General features: G+C 46.0%; 1 protein-coding gene across 3 annotated transcripts in view; it reads right to left on the reverse strand.

The window, feature by feature from the left end:
• Positions 1-5,281: 5,281 nt before the first annotated feature.
• Positions 5,282-22,148, reverse strand: part of Pmp22 (peripheral myelin protein 22) — a 30,200-nt gene continuing 13,333 nt past the window's right edge. For 2 of the 3 annotated variants that reach the window (XM_021177139.2, XM_021177140.2), the window contains exons 4-5: positions 13,334-13,474; positions 5,282-6,671 (exon numbers count right to left, since the gene is read on the reverse strand). In XM_021177139.2, coding sequence (XP_021032798.1) covers positions 6,508-6,671; positions 13,334-13,474 — 305 coding nt within the window. In that variant the 3' untranslated portion in view covers positions 5,282-6,507. The remainder of the gene's footprint in view (positions 6,672-13,333; positions 13,475-22,148) is intronic. The other variant, XM_021177138.2, reaches the window with a different exon arrangement.

Below are 22,148 nucleotides of genomic sequence, written 5' to 3' on the forward strand. Positions count from 1 at the left end.
AAAGGTCAGAAGCCCTTTCTCACCTGTTTCATACAACACATGGAGCATACTCAAGAAAATCTGCAGCATACAGACATGGCTAAAGAGGCAGGTGCTGTGGAGGGATCCTACACAGCATCATGTGGCTTGTAGCCTAGAACTTTCAGGCTTTTCCCTCAGTTCTCTGGGCCAGCCCCCATTCTCAGGCATGTTCTCCCATTCTTGATCCACTACCTCTAGTGCTACTTCTACCATATGTCCCTGGTCCAATTCTTTGCTGCCGGTCACATGAGCCTGGATACTTCAGCAGGTTTCCAAGACTCCAACCCACACCTGAAACCCTCTTGCACAACTCTCCTGCCCTGATAATTCTTCCTCAGCAAAGGCCTGGACTAGTCACAATCGATCCAGCCAGCTATGAACAGAAACCTCAGAAACTGGGCCCAAATAAGCCAGTTTTTCAGTGACAGAAAGTTACCACCACAATGTTCCACCCCCAGTGTTCTTCAGAGAGGCACAGCTTGGGTGTGTCCATAGGCGCCCATGTTGTCAGTGGTTTGAGAGGACTCTCCTCTGTCCCTTACCACACCCACTTGTCAAATTCTACTCATTACCAAATGAACCCGCTACTGTTTCCAACGATGTCCTGGGCTATAAGTTGTTCTACAAAGAGCTCACCCAGATTCTGACTCCTTTGAAAGAACACTCTGCATGGTCAGGGTTTGGCTGGGTTCAGACCCACAGCCCCCTCTCTGTACGTGAGTTTGGTTTTTCCTCACAGGACCAGGGCGCCCGCACTTCCGTTGCGTCTTGGATTATTCCCAGATGTCTTTGCCATAACCTTCCTTTCCCTTCATAGCCCCTTTGGACTTCAATTTCTCCACGATGAGGCAAATAGCCATTTCCTTGGGGACAGTTTAAGAGCTGTTTGCTCCTTGGCCCATTTTCCCGTCGCCGTGGCATTCTGGGAGCCAAGGCTCTGGCGTTTGGAGTAAGAGCAGCAGCAAGCTTCCCTCAAATGTCTCCTCATCAATGCTGAGTCAGGAGCCTTGAAGGGCAAACTCCTATATTAATGCCTTCAATGAGACTTCCTATTTACTTTCGGTTAAATCCCCACGACATGACATGAGGCTATCCAGAGGCATTAGGTCCACCACTGTAGTTTAATCTTAAACAGTGTTCTGTAATCTTGAGCTAATTATGACAAACTGAAACAAAACCACTCTCCATCTTCTTAAATTAACACCTTTAAGCTGAGACGGGTGAGCTAGGATGTAACCAACTTAGCATGCTCAGAAGTGTGCCCACCAATGCTTGGTTTCAATTGTTTAGACTCTCAGCATAAAATCTCAATGCTTCATTTCTTGAGGGAAGGCACTGCTTTGGAAACATCTCCTAAGAGCTCCTTATTTGCTTCAGGGAATCCATCATTCCCTACCTCATGCCTTGGTCATGCTCAGTTCAGCTTTTCTCTCATCAAAGGATCAGCCCACTGCTCTCAGTTAGAGGCTCTGTCTTCCTGGTTGAAACAGGACAAGAATGAGCAGGACCCAGTAATCATAGAGCAGAGTTCCTGTGCCTTTGCCTAAAAGGTGAGCCTGCCTAAGAAAAAGAAGCCCTATCTCACACTGCACTAAGCTGGGGCTGGATCTCACGAGTGGGTAGGAGGGTGGGATGAGAGATGCCAAGGACCAGCTCCCCAGGGAAGAAAGCTCACTGGCTAGATGCTGGGAGGTGGAGCCCTGTGTTTGGCTCTTACAGTTTAGTGTTTTCTTAGTCTCAGTGAACTGGGATAAGGGGGTATGAGAGAGCAATCTTGATTTGAACAGCAGACTCTTCAACTTTCACCAAAATTTCTTGGCTGTTTTATGTAAATTTTCTTGCTATCTGCTTGGTACCATCTGCAGGGTGCTATTTTCTGGTGTGACCGAGGAGTGATCTGGTGGAGATCCTTGCCCTGTGGACTAGAAGCCAATCTCTGCTCCTTCCAAGCTTAGCGCTGAAGGTTAAGGAAGGAAAAATTCTGCGAAATTACAGCCAAGTTGTGCTCAGGGTGATCTCTGAGCAGGTGGTTAAAGATTTCTATGTGTTTAGGTGTGTCTCCCAAAGGGTCAGAGCCCCAGAACAGCAATTTTCAGAGTGTCAGAACCTTAGATGGTAGAGTCTGGGGGAAGGTGATTATGTCTCTGGAGGCATTACCATGTCAACCAACAAAATGCTGGTCATGATCTGTGATCAGCCCTCAAGACAGCTGGTTGCCATAAAGTAAGGCCATGCTACATACTCACCTCCCCCCAGTTTTACAGTTCAAACTAAATAAATCTCTTTTCTTTATGAAGTACCCAGGCTCAAGTATTTGTCACAACGTCAGACTAAGACAAAATTGCGTAATGCAGAATGGCATGTAGTGCTTAGGGTTGGACACCATATCCCCCAGTGCCCAATCTGCTGTGCATAAGATCCTAGATCAGGCTTAACATACCGCAGCAGACAGGTCAGCAATGAGACTATCCCAGGATGGAAGGGCCATCCAAGCCTTCCAAGGTAACTGGTGACAGAGAAGCCATTTCTAGCATCTTTATTGTAGCCTCCCTCTTCTTGTTGAATGAAACCTAAGAGTCAAGAACAGAAAGTAATGCCTGACCCTCAAGCAGTGTTGGTGTAAGTTGTCTGGAGATGAAACTTGTTATGGCAACTAGGTTTTTAAAAAATACAGCTGTACTTTGTCCTGGTACTCTCCTTACCGGGAATTTAATATAAGGGCAAATTCATCAATATCTGTGCATGAGGATGTGGGTAGAAACATTTTGGGTAATAATAAAAAGGAAGGCTCAGTTCCTATCAATTGGGACAGTAAATAAAGGTTGATGCAGCTATGTAGTAAAAGACTAAATCAGAGCTCATTAAAAGAAATGGAGTGTATTCCGACATTAAGTGAACTCCAGTTTTTATCAGAAAATTAAGTACAGAATACTGTGTCTAGTCTGGCCACTTGGTGTCTACTTTATAGATATCAATATCCAACCTATTTTGAACATTTTTTCTTGAATAAATTATAAGCACATATCAGTTTAGAATCCTCATTATTGGTTTCATGGCTACTTATGTCAAGAGAGTATGAGGTGGGAAAGGTTTTAAACTTTTGTTATTCTGTCTAGATGCTCTATACAGATGCTCCAATCCTAGATTTATATGTGCTGTATAACATACATGTATATTATAATATATATTAATCAGTGGAATTACTCACATGGAGAGAGCTGGAGGCCATTGTTAGCTTCCATCTTTGTGCACTTTCTACACCAATTTAAATAAAGCATTTTAATGTTTAAAATTGTTTTTTAAGGCAACTTTTATGGAATGAGAGTGTTTTCAGAGTACAAGCTGCAGAGCCAAAGTCCTGGTTTTCTCAATCACTCTCACATGCATCCCATGGCTAGCTGTGGAAATGTGGCCAAAGTCTGTGTTAGAAGCAATAGGAACAGGTCACTTCATGTTGTGTCCGGCCAGTGGTTCACATGTCTGGGTTCTGTTCTGGGAAGGCATTTTGGAATCTGGAAGAGAAGAGGGAGATAGGCGGTGCGAGAGAAATATGAAACCAAGACAGTCATTCTGATCAAGGTTCAATTTTAATGTCAGCAAACACGCTTTATAAAGAAGAGGGGAGGCCCATCTCTAGGCATGTAAAGTTCTTTTGAAGTAGACAGATCAACCTTTTAGTGGGAACTCTTGAAGATAACAAACAGTTCGGTGCCTCAGGCAGGTAGTGGCACATCAAAGGAGCAGCACAGCAGGTGGCTCCGCTTAAGCGGCCTGGATGGTCACAGCCAGCCTTGCTAGGAGGTAACAACTGCAGAACTTCAGATGGGACTTACAACTCTGCCCTGGCGTTCAGGCAAAGTGTCAGTGTCAGGTGGCTGCAGGTGCCACAGGTGTTCAGGAAAAAGTGTTAGTTGGCTACAGGTGCCACAGGTGTTCAGGAAAAAGTGTTAGGAGGCTACAGGTGCCACAGGTGTTCAGGCAGAGATGTCATATGGCTGCAGGTACCACAGGTGTTCAGGAAAAATCATTAGATGGCTATAGGTGCCACAGGTGTTCAGCAGAGATGTCAGGGGGCAGCAGGTGGCTGCCCTGTAAGCTCCTGCTACTCAAAACCTTCTCTATACACCAGCCTCACCTAGGCACTAGATGGAAATGCAGGATATCAAGCCCCACTCATATGTGGATCTGAGTCTGCAACATCCAAGGCTGCCGAGAGGCTCAGGAGCACACTGAGGTCTGATGAACCTGATGTTACCCTCCTGAGGGATTGATGCTAGTCTTAATCAGTGAATCAGCCCTCAAGACAGCAGGTTGTCATAAAATGGCAGGAGGATACCTCCTATGTTTCGTCCCTTCTATATGTAACCATTCTCTTTTCTGCCTTTTTATTGTGAGGTATGCCACCATCCAAGAAGTCCAGGGGTGTCTGGGTGGGGGAGGGGGTGGGCAGGGTGGGCAACAGGGTCTGATGTCCTGGCAGGGACAAGACCCAGATAAGCAACAGAGATCTCTTCCATGCTCTTCCAAACACTCCTCTAGGGTAATTTGTGGTAACTACTCACGTAGTTAGTAGTTTCCCAAGTCCGGTCACTAATGTTCCCATCACCTCCTTTTGATGCTTACAACCTCAGGCCTTTACTCTAGAATCCATGTCTTACAGATAAGAGATGAGAACTCGCTCCCGTTGGGAAGCAGCCAAGGGCAGGCTCAGGCTTGGGCTGCCTACTTTCCATGCTCTTAACATTACCACTCTGGTTTACCTTGCTCACTAAAATTTAATGACAGGAATTTTCTCATTCTTTCCCGACCTTTGGTGCATCTTAGAATAAGGGACCAATAAATGTGGAAGATTATGTAGCCTGCTGACACTGCACCACTGCAAAAGGCTAGGGAGTGACAGAAGCCTGGAGTTAAGTAAAGAGTATGACCTCTGCCTTCCTGATGAGGTGAGAAGCTCAGCCGTCCCACTTGACCACCATTACCATTCAAAGCACCATTCAGCCAATGATTCAGAGGCCACGCTTCTTTCTCGGGAAGATCTCTGCACGAGAGCACAACTCCTGTCATGCCCCTGTGCTCCCCGTCCATGCCGTCTCAGAGCAGGAGTAAATGAACACTGAGGCTCCTTCCAGGCCACTTACAGCCCGACCTCTGGTTTTATTCCTCAGCTCTGTACAACTGGCAGACATTGTGCAGACACTTAAGGCTTCACCTGTTCCCTCCACCTGTGAGACAGCGATCACGTCATTCCTGAAGCACCAGACGGCAACTGCACAATGATCTCCACTGACAACGTATCATCTTCATTTGTGCCGTACACACATAGCCAGGACTCAGAAAAACCCGGGAGAGACAAGTGAGTTACTCTGATGTTTATTTTAATGCATCTTAGTCCACACAGTTGGTATAAAATCAGAAAAAGCAAGCAAAAACAAGAAAGGTCTGGAGTCTTAGCATCAGAAGGACACCGTATATACATCTACAGTTGGTGGCCAATACAAGTCATCGCCAGACAGTCCTTGGAGGCACAGAACACTCTAGACCCAGAAAGCCAGGGAACTCGCTAGTCCCAAGGGTCTAGATGCTTGTCCTGATGCTCCGACCGTGAGAAAACTGTGGGACTGACGAAGGCTTTGAGATTTATTTATTGTAGTAATAACAACAGCCTAGCTAGGTATGAAAGCAGTTATGAACCGTTTGTATCAGGTCTCCATTCTGCTGTATCTCATAAAACTGTTAATTGAGTTTCCAGTGAGTGGTTTAAACGATTAGTAATAACAAGGAATGGTAAATCTATAGCACCATTTCACAGATTGCTTGTCTCTGACTTCTCATTTCAACGTGTGGCCCCAGTACTCTGTCTACAGGGTCAAGTGTTCCGGAGCCACCAGCTATTACTGTTTTTGCAGAGGGCTCCGGTCAGGGCTTTTCGTCTGTGAGTGCTTAGGGCTTCACACATCGATTCGGGCAGTGGATACTCCTGCTAAATGCACTGGGTCACCCATAGTGTAAAGGTCTTCAACTGTCTGGGGTTTGTCCCCACACTTTGGTTATCCTATGAGGTTGAGTGGGAGGGAGGTATCTGCTTTCAGATGAAAGGGGGCCACGTGGAGTTTTTATGTCTGAGCAAAACAAAGAGATGAAAGGAAAAAAAAAAGAAACAAAACAAAGATACTGAGCTTGGTTATAGTGTTAGGATGTAAAGTTGTTTAAGATTCAACACGAGGCTGACGGTCAACATAAAAAGCAAAACAATCCTATGTACATATATGTAAAAAGTGTTATAAATAGGTTTTATAAACCATAGATATTATATACATCTTCAATCGACAGCAATCCCCACTCAACTGCATTCTGTTTGGTTTGGCTTGCGTTTGGGGCTAGCTCTTTTTTGGTTGGTTGGTTTTGTTCTCTGGTTTCCTTCCTCCCTCCCTGTGGACCCTATGCGCGCTCAGAGCCTAGACGGACGGTGCGTCGTCGGGCGCCTCATTCGCGTTTCCGCAGGATCACATAGATGATACCACTGAGGAGGGCCAGGGGAAAGGCCACCCAGGCCAGGATGTAGGCAAAGCCATAGGAGTAGTCAGTGTTGACATGCCACTCACTGTGCCTCACTGTGTAGATGGCCGCTGCACTCATCACGCACAGACCTGGGAGGAGAAAGACAGCAGGTAACTGCGGGGATCTAGGTGGTGGTGGGCATTTACAACACTAGTCAGGGAAGATGTGTCTGAGCCTCCCAGCTCGGACCTGGAGGGAAGATAGCTGGAAAACACATGAAAGGCAAATGAGGGGCTCCCCACACCCAACAATAGCCGCCCAGGCCAACGCCCCTCTCTGAGGATCCAGCACACTTCCTCATTTCTCATTCTTTCACCATGACACTTCTTCCTAGGTCATTCAAGACAGGCAGTGAGGACCCAGGCTGCAAGATGAGCCTGCCTAGCTCTTCCAAGAAGCAACCTGGTGCAGATATGCTGGTGAAGCCCCAAACCTCTGTACAGACAGGCAGTGTTGTGCATGACCAAAAAAAAAAAAAAAAGTGGAAGTGAAGTGTTTCTGTGCAGGTGGTGGTGTTACTGATCAACAGCAAAGGCTTGACTCTCTGCTGACCACAGGAGACCTGGTTCCCTGAGTCCTGCTGTCCCGTGAATGTAAGAGAGCAGTACCTATTGGTGATGCAGGTCAGACAAAGGTTTGCGGTGGAGGGAGGGGGAGGAAGGCAAGGAGGAAATAAGGAAGACAGCAAAAGTGAGAGTCAAAGCCCCAGTGAGGAGACAGATAAAGAGCAGCTCCATTCCTCTTGGGGACTCCAAGACCAGGCCCGAAGCTCAAAACAGATGAAAGGACTTCAGACACACAGGTGGGTCGGGCCACCCCAACATTTTGGTGCAGCTGCCATGTTCAAGTTTGACCACCTCTGCCCATGTGGCAGCCATGTCCCACCACAGAGAAAGGCCCAATGACATCAGCACCCTAGCCTGGAGCTGGACAAAGCCAGATCTGTTTCCCTAGTGAAAACAGAGCCTTTGAGTGGCTCTGAAGGCCTATTATAAAGGCAGCAGTCTGTGTAGGATTTGTGCGATTCCAGGGCTCCAGTTCCCTGGGCCACCTACGGCTAACCTCACTGCTATTTGGGCTGCTGACATGCTGGACAGTTCAACTTTGTTTGATTAAACAGCAGAAGGGGGATGATGTCACACAATCCACCCTGATCAGATTGTCCTTTGGCAACTCAGAGGAGAATATGCCCACTCAGCTTGCCTCCACTGGAAAAGCCACACCATAGTCTTGGAATTGGTGTGGGACGGGACCTAAGACCTGACATTACCTATAGAAAGTGCAGAGACAGCAAAGCTGGCTGTGTCATGAGAAGGCATCGTCTGACTGAAGGACGATAGTACTTTAGATGTCCTGGGACATGTTTGATCAGCCTTGATCCAGGGTTCTCAGTCATCTTGCCCTATTTCCCCCTGGGCACCTCTTCTTGCTGAGAACTAGCAGGGACATGTGTGAATTGGCATGGCATACTTGTTTAGCATGTGTAAGGCCCATCTCTAACTCCCTAAACACAAACGGAAAGGAAAGCACAAAACTAGGCATTTGTGACACAAGCCACAATGTCTCAGCATCTTGCGAGGCTGAGGCAGGGAGATTTTGAATTCAAAGCCAGCCTGGGCTAGACTGTGAGACTCCATCTTAAGACATAAGAAAACCAAGACAGGAAGCAAACAAGGAAGGAGAGGGGGACACAGGGGAGGTAGAGAAGGAGGGAAGGATAAAAGGGAAATAGGGAAAGAAAGAGGAAGACTGACTTTGTCTTGGGCTGCCTGTGGCCTAGCTAATGGGGACAGGACCATAAAGAAAGAAGCACACCACAAAAAAAGAGCTAGGTGTGACAGAGAGAGAGAAAAAAAAAGCAATTCAAACTCAGAACCTTTGGAAAGAGACACACTACAGGGCCAACTGAGGAATTCTTGGTAATTCCTCATCATCGCCATCTCTTTGGGTTCTTTTGGCAAATAAAGGGTGTTTACTATATGCACACACTGTCCTAGATAGTGAAAGTACCAGGATAGATGAGACAAGATTCCAACTTAAAAGGGATACCTGTCCAAAAGACAGACACCCCTTTCAATACTAAATAGTGTAGTCCTACTTAGTATTAGACATTCTAAGAGGAATGTCCCCAGTACCCTGAAAGATTAGATGGGCTGAGCTCCACACAGCAGAACAGAGGCCTTGAGGGGTGATGGTAATTCAGCTGGGTCTTAGAGATATGGAAGAGGTGACCAGGTGAAGACAGACAGGAAGGAAACTTCCAAAAAGAGGAACCAGGTCAAGGCTAAGACTGGGAGAAAGCATAGAAAAATACCAGCAGGTGGCAACCGGCAGGACATGATGGGAGGCTGAATCTCATCCAGGGCCAGAGAGCATGGCAAGGGGACAGGGAAGGGAAGCTGTGCAGGGTTCTCTAGCAAGGGAGGAATATGAGCAGGCTCTAGTGCTGGGAAGCTATCTCCAAGGCCAGATGAGATGGCACAGGTCTATAATCCCAACATTCAGGAGGCTGACACCAAGCATCTCAGGGGTCAGCCTGAGCTACATCATGATTCAAAAATAAAAACAGAGTCAGGAGAGATGACTCAGCGGATAAGAGTGCTTGCTTTTTTCAGAGGACCTGGGCTCAATTCTCAGCACCCACATGAGGACTGTTCAACTCCAGTTCCTGAAGGGATCTGACATCTTCTTCAGGCCTCTACTATAGTGAGTGGCACACAAGTGAGGCACACACATGCATGCAAGCAAAACAGCCAAACACTTACAATAAAATAATAATATTTAATGAAAAACCCAAAAAGGCAGAAGAGAGATCACTCCAGCAGCTGAGCAGAAATGGGGTTTAGGGGTGGGCATGGGGCAGGAGGGAGGAGGTACAGGGGTAGATGTGTACACAGGTGCAGTGCCTCAGTGAGTACAGAGAAAAGAATTGGCACAGCACCCACAGAGGACACCATACCACAGCAGTGCCAGGTGGTGGACTGGACATTGGGGGGAGGGAGAGGAAGAGGGGAAAGGAGGGTGGAACATGGCCATCTGCTGTACATGCACTTGGGACCTGACAACTGAGCAGTCAAGGAAAGACAGAAGTGGTGACGTTCAGCCAATGAAACCTGGGAGGCCTGTGCAGAGCATCTGCACTGAGGAGGCAGGGGCAGAAGCCACAGAGAAGCCAGCCTGAAAGCAGACCCCAGAAGCCCATCCAGAGACGTTGACGGTAGAAGACACAGCCATAGATCAGCTCACTTGCATCAGCAAGTTAGAGCCACAGAATGCTCGAAGAGCTGCTACTATTCCACAGGCTAGACTCTGGATATTCTGGTCCTCTTTCCAAATGACCACTGCTGCCCAGATAGGTGCCCGTATCATCACTGCGCTGCCATGTGGGCATGGCCGGTGAAAAGTCGGTGATGAATCACGGAGAAGGGTTTCTATATGTGGTGTCTGGCTTACACTACCTTTGAATCACTCAAAACAGATAGGGCCATAGCGAGTACAGTAACCTCCCCATCAATTATTTTGCTCTGTGTTCATCCTTTCTCTCTCCCTCCCTTCTCCCTCTGCACCGTGTGTGTGTGTGTGTGTGTGTGTGTGTGTGTGTGTGTGTGTGTGTGAAGAAATGACACAAATAGGAAAGATGAGACTCCCTCAGGAGTCCCCCTCAACCACAGTAACCGGGACCAGCCTGGCAGAAATGAAGATACTCTAAAGAGAGACATTTGAGTCTTTCAGTCTGACTCTAGGACAGTTGAAACAATGGACCCTAAGGAAATGGGAATTTCTCTAGAAATCTCATGCTGGGAGAAGGAAAAGGCACCAGCAGAGAGAGAACTCACCTCCCTGACAGAGATTTCACAGGGTTCTATGGACTTGTCAGAACATCTTTCAAGATGAGTCTGGAACCCAGATAATGATGGGTCAGTGGTCGGTGAGTCCCCGCCCTGACTGGGGATGCTGAGATGTGCACATTCATGGCCCTCTATTTAAACTTTGATGTTGTTTCAGGAGTAAGTACCCTGAAGGCAGACTAGGGGGAAATGGGCCCTGGATCTTTTTGTCCCTCTCCCCAGCATGGCCACATTGAATAGATCTGCTTTCCACTTTTAATGTGGTCCTTTATAGATTGGCTTATTGAGGAAAGGTGGCTGGACCTGACTTGGGACACAAGCTATAGCTCCCAAGTTTGCTAAGATACCTACATATTTGAGTTGAGCTGGATTCTGCCACGGGGACACAGTGGCGCCACTTGGCACCAGTTGGGGGTTTGAGGGTCTTCCATGTGCCTGCCGGAGCTAGTCAGCTGCTGGGCGTTAAAGCACACAACTCTTTACTTCTAACTCCGTGTTTGTGTGGCTTCCTTAGTGGTTTCTCACCTAGTAAGCCTGTCCCAGCACAGCAAAGGAAAGGATAACAAACGATAGAAACACAAGTGACTCCAAAATCCAGAAGCAGGGGCAGGACACTCTCCCCTAAGAGGTGTAAAAGAACTCACAGCTCATGAGTGGCTTTGCTGCTGATAGAAAGGTCCTAGGAGACCTCACAGCAAGATAAGGGCATTGCTAGCTCCCCATCAAGTCATCAGGGAGAGAGTCCACACATGGGTACTACCCGTGGCGCTGCAGGATAAAGCCATCTCGCCCTGATTCAGAGAAACAAATGAGGAGGGGCTTTTCTGTTACTCCTGCAGGAAAACTGCCAAGCTAAAAAAATGTGAGATCGCCGGGCGTGGTGGTGCATGCCTTTAATCCCAGCACTCGGGAGGCAGAGGCAGGTGGATTTCTGAGTTCAAGGCCAGCCTGGCCTACAAAGTGAGTTCCAGGACAGCCAGGGCTATACAGAGAAACCCTGTCTGGAAAAACCCCCCAAAACAAAACAAAACAAAAAGCGTGTGATTGAGAAATACAGTTCACCCAGAGACTCTGGCAATGATGCAGCCAAGCCGAGAGAGCTGCTGTGACTTTGATGAAGGTCCAGGCAATAGGAGGGCCCCCTCCGTGGTCTCCTGTCCTTCCCCTAAGCTCCAACTCACAAGAAAGATCCATACAGAACACAGCATGCCCTTCCAAAGGAAGCTGTAGGGCCTGGAGAGATGGCTCATCGACTTAGAGCACTGGCTGCTCTTGCAGAGGAGCCAGGTTCAATTCCCAGTACAGACACGGGGGCTCACCACTATCTGTAACTCCCAGTTTAAGAGGATCCAATGCCCTCTTCTGACTGCCTCAGAACTATGCATGGCATGCTTTACATTCATACATACATACATACATATATACATACATATATACATATATACATACATACATATATACATACATACAAACATTCTGAAAAACTTTCATACACATAAAACAAATAAAAAGGGAGAAATATGAGCTTAAAAATTAAAAATTAATTTTCAAAAAGGAAGCAGCGATGATACCTGTAACAGTATCTTCTGAAACTCAATGGATTCCCTATTGATTTCCACTTAATGTGCTTCAGTGCTCTGAAGACCTGCCCTTCATCAAATGTAGCTGTCCACTGTGGCAGCCACACTCAGGTTTCACATGCCACCATGAGACTACCTCTTCCTTCCTCTGCCTCCTTCTCCACCTCCCTTTCTCTTTCCTTCCCCAGATGCTTGAGTTTTTCCCAATTCTTCCTTGATGTTAAACTGTTATTTCCCAAGTATGTACTAATGCTCACCTCCACCCATGCTACCCCCATCTTCCCTCCCTTCTTCATAAACACCATGATCTGGGAGGGAAAGCCCACAGGGTTGACTTAGAATTATCACACTCTGAGAGAATCTGAGGTAATCTGAGAGAATCTGAGGTAATCTGAGAGAATCTGAGGTCTTTAGATAAAGCCCCATTCCTTGGTTTTCAATTTGAGTAGAAAGATCTACCAGCAATTTCAATGAACATTCTGGAAACCCGAGATTCCTAGGAGAGCTCCCTTCAGATCATTTTGACAGGAGTTAACGACTGGGCACAGAGCACTCTTAGGAAATCCCAGCCACTTTCACTTCAACATTTCCAACTCCAGATAGCTTATTTACCGTAAGGGCCACTCAGCTGACGACTCGTGGCTGAAAACAAGTCTCAGGAGAGATGAGCAGCTAGATTCAAAGGGCCTAAGTACAAGCAAATCATGTGCTTTTAAAGCCAGAGGCATCTGAGGCAGTGTTCTAGAATGTTCACATTGAGCTCAGAGTTGAAGCGAAGGTGTAAAAGCAAGTACCACAGTACGCAGACTTCTGAACAGTTAGGGGAACCCGAAGAATGTCCGCCTGAAGGGAAGGCCCTTAACTCACAGACCACTCGGGTCACATGGGTCCTTGACCTCAGAGCTCCTCTCCTAGGCCTTTGGGCTAAGATCAAGTATAGTGTCTGGACTTGGTGAATATTCACTAAAATGATATTGTAGGAAAGAGCCTGCTTTGGCATTTACCTCTAATAATGTGCCCATATTGTAAGCTTTATTCCTGGTGATAGATCTGACATGTTGGAGGTTTTTCTTCTAGAGCACATGACTCTTTTTATATGTGTCTCATTCCGCAGAGCAATGGAACATTTGTAATTTCAAATGTGTGTGTGTGTGTGTGTGTGTGTGTGATGAGATCGTGGGAGAAAGAGACAGAAAGGCACACAGAGAGACACAGAGAGAAAACGTTTTGGGATAAACATCCAATAGTCCAATTCACACACATCCATCCCTTGGGGGAACAAGTCCTTCGAGACCCATATGAACGTCACCATCTACAACTTACCAGCAAGGATTTGGAAGAATCCAGTGATGTAAAACCGGCCGCCTTTGGTGAGAGTGAAGAGCTGGCAGAAGAACAGGAACAGAGCCAGGACGCTGAAGATGACAGACAGGATCATGGTGGCCTGGACAGACTGCAGCCATTCTGGGGGAAGAAACACCTGGTTAGACAAGCCTGGGAATGACCAGGAGGACCTGCCATAGGGCATGTGGGAATAAGGAAGCCGGATTGGCTGGCTGAGCCACCAATCTGGTGGAAACAGTTCATTCCTGCATTTTAAAAAGACAATTGACAAGCCATCTTTTCTTATCGAACCCTGGACATTTCTGGAAAAGGGTATGGGAAAGGTATTTGCTACTAGGAGTTAAGTGCCATTTAAAATATACTGAACTGTCTTCCAAGTTTTTTTTTTCTTTCTCCCAAATGTGCTGCTTAAGCTAGCAGACAATTCAGGACTTGTATAACCTACGTTGTAATTTTCCACTTTACGACAAAAAGGTAATGCAGGGCTGTTCACACTTAGACTTTGGAGCTTTTCCTGGGCTGGCTGTTTGTGTGTAGTATAGTTCTCCATCACAAGGGGGACAGTAGCAGGAAGTGGCGGTGTGAGGCAGCACCCAGCTAGCCACCATCATGAGTGGAAACAGTCCACACTGCAGTGTGAGGGGTGTGGGGTGCAGGATGCAGGGTGCGGGGTCCTCAGTGGTTGCTGCGTTCTGAGTGCGTCTTTGATTTATATTAGTTTCTACTCACTGAGCCAGAACCCCATAGTAACCAAGGCACATCTCTGTGTATATGTGCTTGAGGGTTTGGATAATGTTTGTTGCTTCCCAATATTCAAAGACCGACCCCCCCCCACACACACACACAATATGGGCCTCTGAAGGACTTGTTGGAACCCTTCTATATTCGAAAAATAATAGTTCATAACCAGTATTCACTAAGTTAGCATTCCCCAAAGAGATCCCAGGGATGGCTGTCAGAGCTAGGGGTACTCTTACAGAAAGCAGGTGCTACGCATGAAGGACACGCCATGTTGTCTGTCAATTCTATCTTTTTCTTGGTCAGTCTGGACCAGAGCCTTTGGCCTCAGCCACCTGTATCTTATCAAATCACCAGATAGGATTGAGGCTCCCATGTTCTCACTGTTGTCAACCCTCAAAGATGTCAGCAAATCTCTAAAGTTCCAACTGAAACTAAGGCAAAGGAGGGTATCCCATAGCTCAATGTATGCTGCAAGTTAATCTGACTTTAGATGGAATGAGAGAGGAAGTAAGCTGAGCTGCTTGTGGCAGGGGTCCACCAGATGGGCTGTACCATGTCCACCCTACTCTCACCAAAGAGGAGAACCGAAGGTGAGCGTGATGACTTCTTAAGCAGTAACTAGTTGGTGTGCAAGAGCTTAAAAGTGCACACACCACCTGGTGGTGGCAGACACCCATAATTTCAAGCCTGGAGAAGGATCAAGGTGAGTTTATGACCAGCCTGGGCTACACAGAAGGACCCTGTCATCAAAAGACGCTTGCATCGTGTGTAGCACAACATTCAAAGTTATGGGATCTGGATTATTTAAAGATGTCGAGCGCCCCTTTACCTAAATCTGCCATGTAAAACATTCCAAAATATGTAAACTTTTAAGGCAACTTAAATTTTTGAGTACTCCATTCCAAGTAGAAAATGCCATACCAAGAAATGCTGTGCATAAAAATGCACAAAATTACTAAAGGGCCGATATAAAATTATCCCCAGGCTTCACATGCCCTAGTGTATATGACTATTCAACATTTAGACTTGGGTCTCATGGCCAACACTGTGTATGTGAAAAGCTTAAAGATTTTAAAAGAAGCCTACATTGTAAATCTTTCTGGTCCCAGGTAGTTTGAGTAGGGAGTAGGAAACTTGTGATGACCGGCTGAATGAGTCAGCCCTGTTGTGAGTTCCGAGTAGCTCAAGAGAACTCCTTTAGGTGTAAAATCAGGGAATCCCTTCTGGAGTTTCCCATAAGGCTTTTCCAGAGATGAACTGGCAGCCTTTTCAGATGAAAGAAGGGCAAGTACACCTAACCTAGCTTGATTGCTCAGAAAGAGATTTCCAGAGGTGTTTGATGAGTCTGGGTGTCACATCCCTGGAGCCCTGACTCCTGACTCTGTGCTCTTTCACCACAACAATACATGCCGCTGATTTCTTTCTCAATTGAGGCAATGCAGTGATGTCTGAGGGGCCAACTACCACTAATGTGTGTCTTTCCCTGACACTGTGGCTTTTTTCTGGAGAATCATTCTGCAATAAAGATGAAGTTTCCTGCTACATTAAAACACATCTAGCTCAGTGAGATGAAGTAGAAGACACAAGTTCAAGGCCCCAGAGCTGTGGCCTGCGGGGACTAGGAGGAATCCCCCAGAATACACTGTCGTCCTGGTAGAAGACTAGAGCAGACGCTACACTGGATCTCCCTTCTCTAGTTCTAAGATCTTTCACAAACACCATTGTGAATTACCTCTAGATCTCACAAATCAAGTGAAACTTGAAATCTGGATGTGTTAAATTTATACAATTATGAAAAGCAGGCTGGATTTCAATTATTGACAGTTGAACTTCATGATACCCAAGTGAACCCCAAACTGGTTCTCACATCAGAACAGAATTAGGGAGCAGGGAGATTTATTCTGTGAGCACTTGCTGAGCATCTGCACTGGCTGTGGGGATGAGAAGATGAGTGAGGTTCTCAACCATGACGACAACAGATAAAACGCATTCGCTTCTCATAGTGAGACCAACTCTAGCCTCAACCACAGGATGTGGGATGAGTTCAAATCACTCAGGGAACAGCTCTTGGAGTTAAATCATTCTAGTGAATCGCCTAAGAGACCTACCTAACAAACAGCAATCTGAAACCAAACAGAAACCCTAAATAAAGGATAATCCAAATGAAAGATAAACGGCAGCATCCAAGAAAACAGAATTCAAGCTGGAATGTAAGGGGGTCAAAGAGAAAAGCTTTCTTGTTCCAGGTTTGTAAGTCAGAAAGCCAAAACCAGGGGTCAAATTATTCCACAGCAGGAGCTGAATCAATGCAGCAGATAGGAAATTTACATCCAAATGATAAAAGCTATAAACTGTTTTTAAACCCACATGGTTTAAAAACTGACTGTATATTGGGGAGGGAGCGGGGCAAGGAACATCTCAGGAAAGAAGAGATGACCTAAGCATAAAATATAACTAGGAGTTAGGGGGAAAAACCAGGGCAGGGGCTACAGCCTGGTGTATAAGTACTTGTCTTGCAAACATAATGAGCACCCAGGATAGAAAAAATAAAACAAATACCAAAATAAATGTGTAAACGTAAAAATAAATAAATAAAAGGATTTAAACAATCCTTTAAGGAAATGGGGCTGAAAGGTAAGAATTTCCCCAGCATGGAACAACACTGATGCTAAATCAGCCTTCAGAAAGGATGTCTGCCTCTTATGCCTTTAATGAAAAAAATAGTAAAATAGGGGGGTTGAGCACTCAACTGAAAAGGTCAGAAAGAAACCCAAGAATGTAATATATCCAACATTAATAGAGTTAGTATAGATTAATAAAACCGGAAAAAAATGAGAACATGTATTTTTAATACCCACTATGTGAGGGCAGGGGTCAGGGGAGGCAAACATTGTTGACAGCTTTACTGAAGAACAAAAAAACAACATTAATGATATTGCTGGACAAAAACACTCAAAGCTGTAAGACTCCAATTTTATCAAAAATAATGAGCAATGTGATGTTATTCTTGTAAATATCTCAACCGGGACTTGACAGAGTGATTCAAAACTTCAGCTAAAAGATAACTGGAGCCCAGTTTGCTGAGTGCTTGCATAATCTGCACAAAGTCTTGACTGTGGTTCCCAATACTGCACAAAGTAAGGGTGGTGACTTATTGAAAGTTCAAGGTCATTCTTAGCTACATAGCAAGTTCAAGGCCAGCCTGGGTTACATGATGCCCTGTCTCATTCTTTTTTCTGTAAAAACGAATAAAAGCAAAACATAACATCAAATTTTTTTGAATCAAAAACAGTAACAACAAATAGAAGATCAACAATATAAAATAAATAGAAGAAAAGCAGAAAAATAAACAAAAATTAAAATAGACATTAAAAATAGACCTCCAGTGTGTCTATTACCTTACATGCTATCTATTAGTGATACACTCAATAAAATATATCTCTAATATATAATTAAAGTATTGTACATGCAAAGCTTATAAAATTTTAGCAATGCAAGACATGTGTTCAAGTCAAGACAGTGTGAAGAGTAGGGTAGGGCAGTAGGAAGACTTTGGATATACAGATACAAGCTTAGTACACATTAAATACAGCTCCAAACCCCTCAAGGAGGAAATGGCAAGTGAGGTTTCAGCTAAGTTCGGTCTCTAGCTCACAGATGCACAAGATTAAGCTGCTGAGGGATCAAAGAGCCAAATGTCAAATGAAGCAGCCACACGGATATGTGACTCACAAGCGGATAGCACAAAGCCAGCAAGCACAAGAAGACACTCTGCCCCACTAGATAACCAGGGGGCGGATAGGAAACTCATGGAGAACGTGATACCAATTTTTATCTATCCAAGAGTCAAAAAAAACCAAAACCCAACCTTTTTGAAAGATAGTATTGGGTCTGGTGAGATGTCTCAGTGGGTGAACGCGCTGGAACAATCTACAGTGGAAGGAGAGAAACAGCTCCCAAAAGTTCTCCTCTTACTTCCCACGCACATACTACAGCATGTGAGCCCAGGCACAAATAGAACTTAACGCCAGTTACATCGCCTGGATCAAAATGATACACTCCTCGCACAAACAAAGGCAACACGATAGACTTTTATACCTAGAGAGCCGAAAGAATATATTTAAAATTTTCAATGTGAAGACACAATAACCCAATAATTTGGTATCTGTATCTGGAATAAATACTTGAACATATACCCAAAAACATACGTAGGCAGCAAGGAACGACATTGAAAGCAAACGAGCCACACCCATGAGCTGCAGCCAAAGCAGTCTTCAGAAGACAATGTCTGCCTTTCGTGCCTTTGCTAGAAAAATACTGGCAAGAAGGGGAATTGAACTGTCAACTCAAAGAGTTAGAAAAACAAGAAAGAAAGAAAGAAAGAAAGAAAGAAAGAGAGAGAGAGAGAGAGAGGGAGGGAGGGAGGGAGGGAGGGAGGGAGGGAGGGAGGAAGGAAGGAAGGAAGGAAGGAAGGAAGGAAGGAAGGAAGGAAGGAAGGAAGGAAGGAAGGAAAGAAGGAAGGAAGGAAGGAAAGAAGGAAAGAAGGAAGGAAGGAATTCAAAATGAATTGGGTACAGATTAGTGAAGTTAATCGGGGTGTTCACAGTGGTGTCTCTTGTGTCATTGAGAGTAATGAATTAGTGTATCTCCCTACAGTCTCCCTTACAGTATCCTGCAGTAGTGAACTAGGCTATCTGCCCACAATGAACTTGCAGCACTTGAAAAAATGGCAAATTAGACAGAGGGACCTTTATAAGACCTCAAGACAATCATGAGTAAAATGTGCAAAGAGCATGTGAACATACCCAAAGTGCTCCAGTATATCCTACAGAAAAGTAACAAAGGTTGATCTGTTAACCTGATGCCCAAGGGAACCCCAGGAACTCCGGTCATCACGAGGGGAGTTTGCTCAAAAGCTCTTTCACTGGATCTACATCTTTTGGTTTCATTTTAATAAGAAGAGAGTATGCTCTTCACCTGTCTGAAGCCTTCACATCCAAAGACGCAACCAGACAGGCATTTGTGACATTTGTGAAAGCTGTGCCTGTAATGTATGTGTGTATGTTCCAACAGTATAACAGCAACTATTTGCACAGGCCTGTGCAAAGGTTATACATGCTACTAGCTACCCACTGAATGTGAGGAACTTGAGTTTGTGAGGATTTTGGCATTAGGCCCGGAACAAATCCATGCTCCATGATGACAGGCAACTTCACATGTATTATTTTAGCATTTAAACAGATTTAAAAATTACAAGGCAATGAAGACATGAGAACATCAATGGTAAGGGCTGGGGTCCCAGAACTGCAGGATTCCTGGGCAAAGAGAAGAAAGACCCCCTTTTCATCAAATGCCACCCATCAGGCTTTGGGTGGGGTGGACATCAGAGGACAAGCAGAGTAAAAGCTTGGGGAAAGCAGCCTCCACGACAGTCCCAAGACTGGCTCAGCTAGCTGGCTGCTCAAGGAGAAGCCTGCAGTGCCCTAAAGGGGTCGCTCAGCTCCCTTAACCGTGCTCCGCAGCCAGAATCCTTAACAGATTGGGAAGAGAGGGGTGTCCCCTGGCAGAGGGGCAGGTGTTTCATTCCATCTGAGAACAGGCTCAAGCCTCGATGAGTAAAGCCATGCTCTCCCTAGTGTCACGTGCATGTGTTCCAGCTGGAGCAACTCAGAAGTGACTTGCCACCTGCCTCTGCTGGCCACCTACTTAACTTGCTTCTTGCCTCTTAGAGACCTGAACTTCCATTCTTTAGCTTGACTTCCTAACCCAGATCACAGGGTTGCAATGATCCAAACTCCTGGGAAAGCCCTGTTAAAGGAGGGTGGGGAAGATGATGCCTAGAAACCCCTGGGTTCAATCTCATTGGCAGCAGGGAAGGAGGGAGAGAAGAAGGGAGGAGCGATGGGAAAGAAAACCAAGCCCACTCACACACATGGTGCTGAGTGGCAGAGAAACAACATTTTACAAGGTGCCTGGAGGCTCCATTTTGGGACATCTCCATCCAGGTCACATAAAGCAGTGTTGTACTGGTGACCACACAGTTCCCAGCAGTGAGAGGACCGGTGCACCAACCATAACTCCAGAAAGCATTTGAGACGATCTTGATTTCACTGTGTATCTCTCGCTCAGCACAGCAGCACGATAAAGCACCAGAAGATAAGTATCTGTCTACACAGCAAGCCGACAGCAGTCAGCTGGCCTATCAAACTCTGAAGGTTGTCAGACCTTGGCAGTGACGACTCTGCTGCCTTTGTAGGACAGAATCAGGCACAGCCGCCATGCAAACCAATGGATGTGGCTGAACTACCCAATAAACCCTTATTCAGTAGATGAAGTGGTGTCTTTCCTTTGGCCCTTAAGGCTAGAGTTTGCCCACTTTTGCACTAGCACCATAAGAAGCTAGTGAGCACAATAGAGAGAAACAGAAGCGGGTTGGGGAGAGACTGCTACCAGTTTGGAACTTGTTTATGCAGATTCAGTGAACTACAAAGGTCAGTATTCAATGATGAACAAGCCCTGGTGTGGCCATGTTCGCACCCCCCCCCCCCGCCCCCCGCCCATGACAAGCCTACGATAACTTCTATGACAACAGAAGCCAAGAAAACATCATTTTCCAGATTTCACTCAGTACTGGATGCTCAGTGGATACCTGGAAAACATCACTACAATTCTCAGTGCCAGGTGTAAGCTGATCTGAGACCCTTGGTGCTGAGTTCTAGGATGAAAAAGCCCTCCTGCTCTCAGCAAGCTAGCTGTTCCAACGAGACTGCCAGGTCCCAGGACTACAGACAACTTTCCACTGTAGGCTGTGGCTGTAGACAGGCCCATCCCCCAAAGCACACAGGGGATGGTGGAGCCAGATTGTCCAAGCTTCCCTTCAAGGTCAGATTCCTACCCAGAGCCAGCAGAGCAGAGGAGGAAGTGCATCTGCCCCCTCGGCTGTATTCTTAGCCCGGGGCCTACTGTCTAGTTGGTTAAAGGCCCAGGAAACACAGTTCATCTGCTTCTGTCAGTATCAGCCAGCACCAAACCAGCCTCTACCCCTGTCCTCTGATTCCTCCTGGACAATTCGTGAATGGTTTTGTTTCATGAAAGAGGACTCCTGGATGTTTGGAATGTAGCTAGTAGATTATGTGACTAGTTTAGCATGCTCAATGATACCGGTTAGATCTTCCGGATCACCAAAAATACAATATATAAATACATCGTTATGTTGGAAACATAAGATAGATTAAGATAGAACAGGAACTCAGGAGATGGGAGAAAGCTATTGGAAGGATAAATCACAAAGGCAGGAGTCAGCACCTCCCGTAGGCACAGTACTGCACTATTTTCAATGTCACATGACAGATAACCCTGAGGGCAGGACCCCACCCCCAAATCCAACCCACTACCATCACACAAAAATCACCATTTTTCACCCTCATTTCTCAGAATGAATGTCATTCCAGAAATAGCTAGATTTCCAAGCAGCCTCCACCCTCAACAATGCGGCCTCTGCTCACCCTTCGCCCACCGGCCTGCCTGCCCAGAGTCCAGTGTGGGTCCTGTCCCAGGGCCTTGGGCCCTTCCCCCAGCAGACCAGCAGAAAGTTGGAGATGAGAATCAGGGCTCAGGCGAACTTTGCCCATGACCCCTGCAGCAAGCAAATCAACAGAAAAGCAGGGCATAGCCCTGGGGCTTACAGAAACCATGAAGGTCTGTCTCTCCAGAGGCCTTTTCACTTCAGGGTTAAGGAGGTATTTTAGTGGAGAAAGCTATAGCTGGATAGCGGTAAGCACAAAGTACCCAGGGCTAGAAAGACCCTTCACAATCACGGACTCCAAAGACACCTTAGACAGAAGGCTGAATGTCACTAATTCAAAAATGCCAAAAGCTCAAAAAATCTGAGACTGTCATAGTTGGGTAAAGTTCTTCGCCCAATCCAATGTGATAAATGTACCCGTTCTGACTGTGTGTCCAGCCTTAGCACAGACTACTAGTAAGACATCAGGGCACCTGGCAGTCTGTTCATTTTGCTAGAGTGTGAAAAGAGCATGGATTCCTGCGGCCT

This window comes from Mus caroli, unplaced genomic scaffold (genome assembly GCF_978045245.1).
Source record: "Mus caroli unplaced genomic scaffold, Mus_caroli_1 scaffold_13, whole genome shotgun sequence".
Classification (NCBI taxonomy): Eukaryota; Metazoa; Chordata; class Mammalia; order Rodentia; family Muridae; genus Mus; species Mus caroli.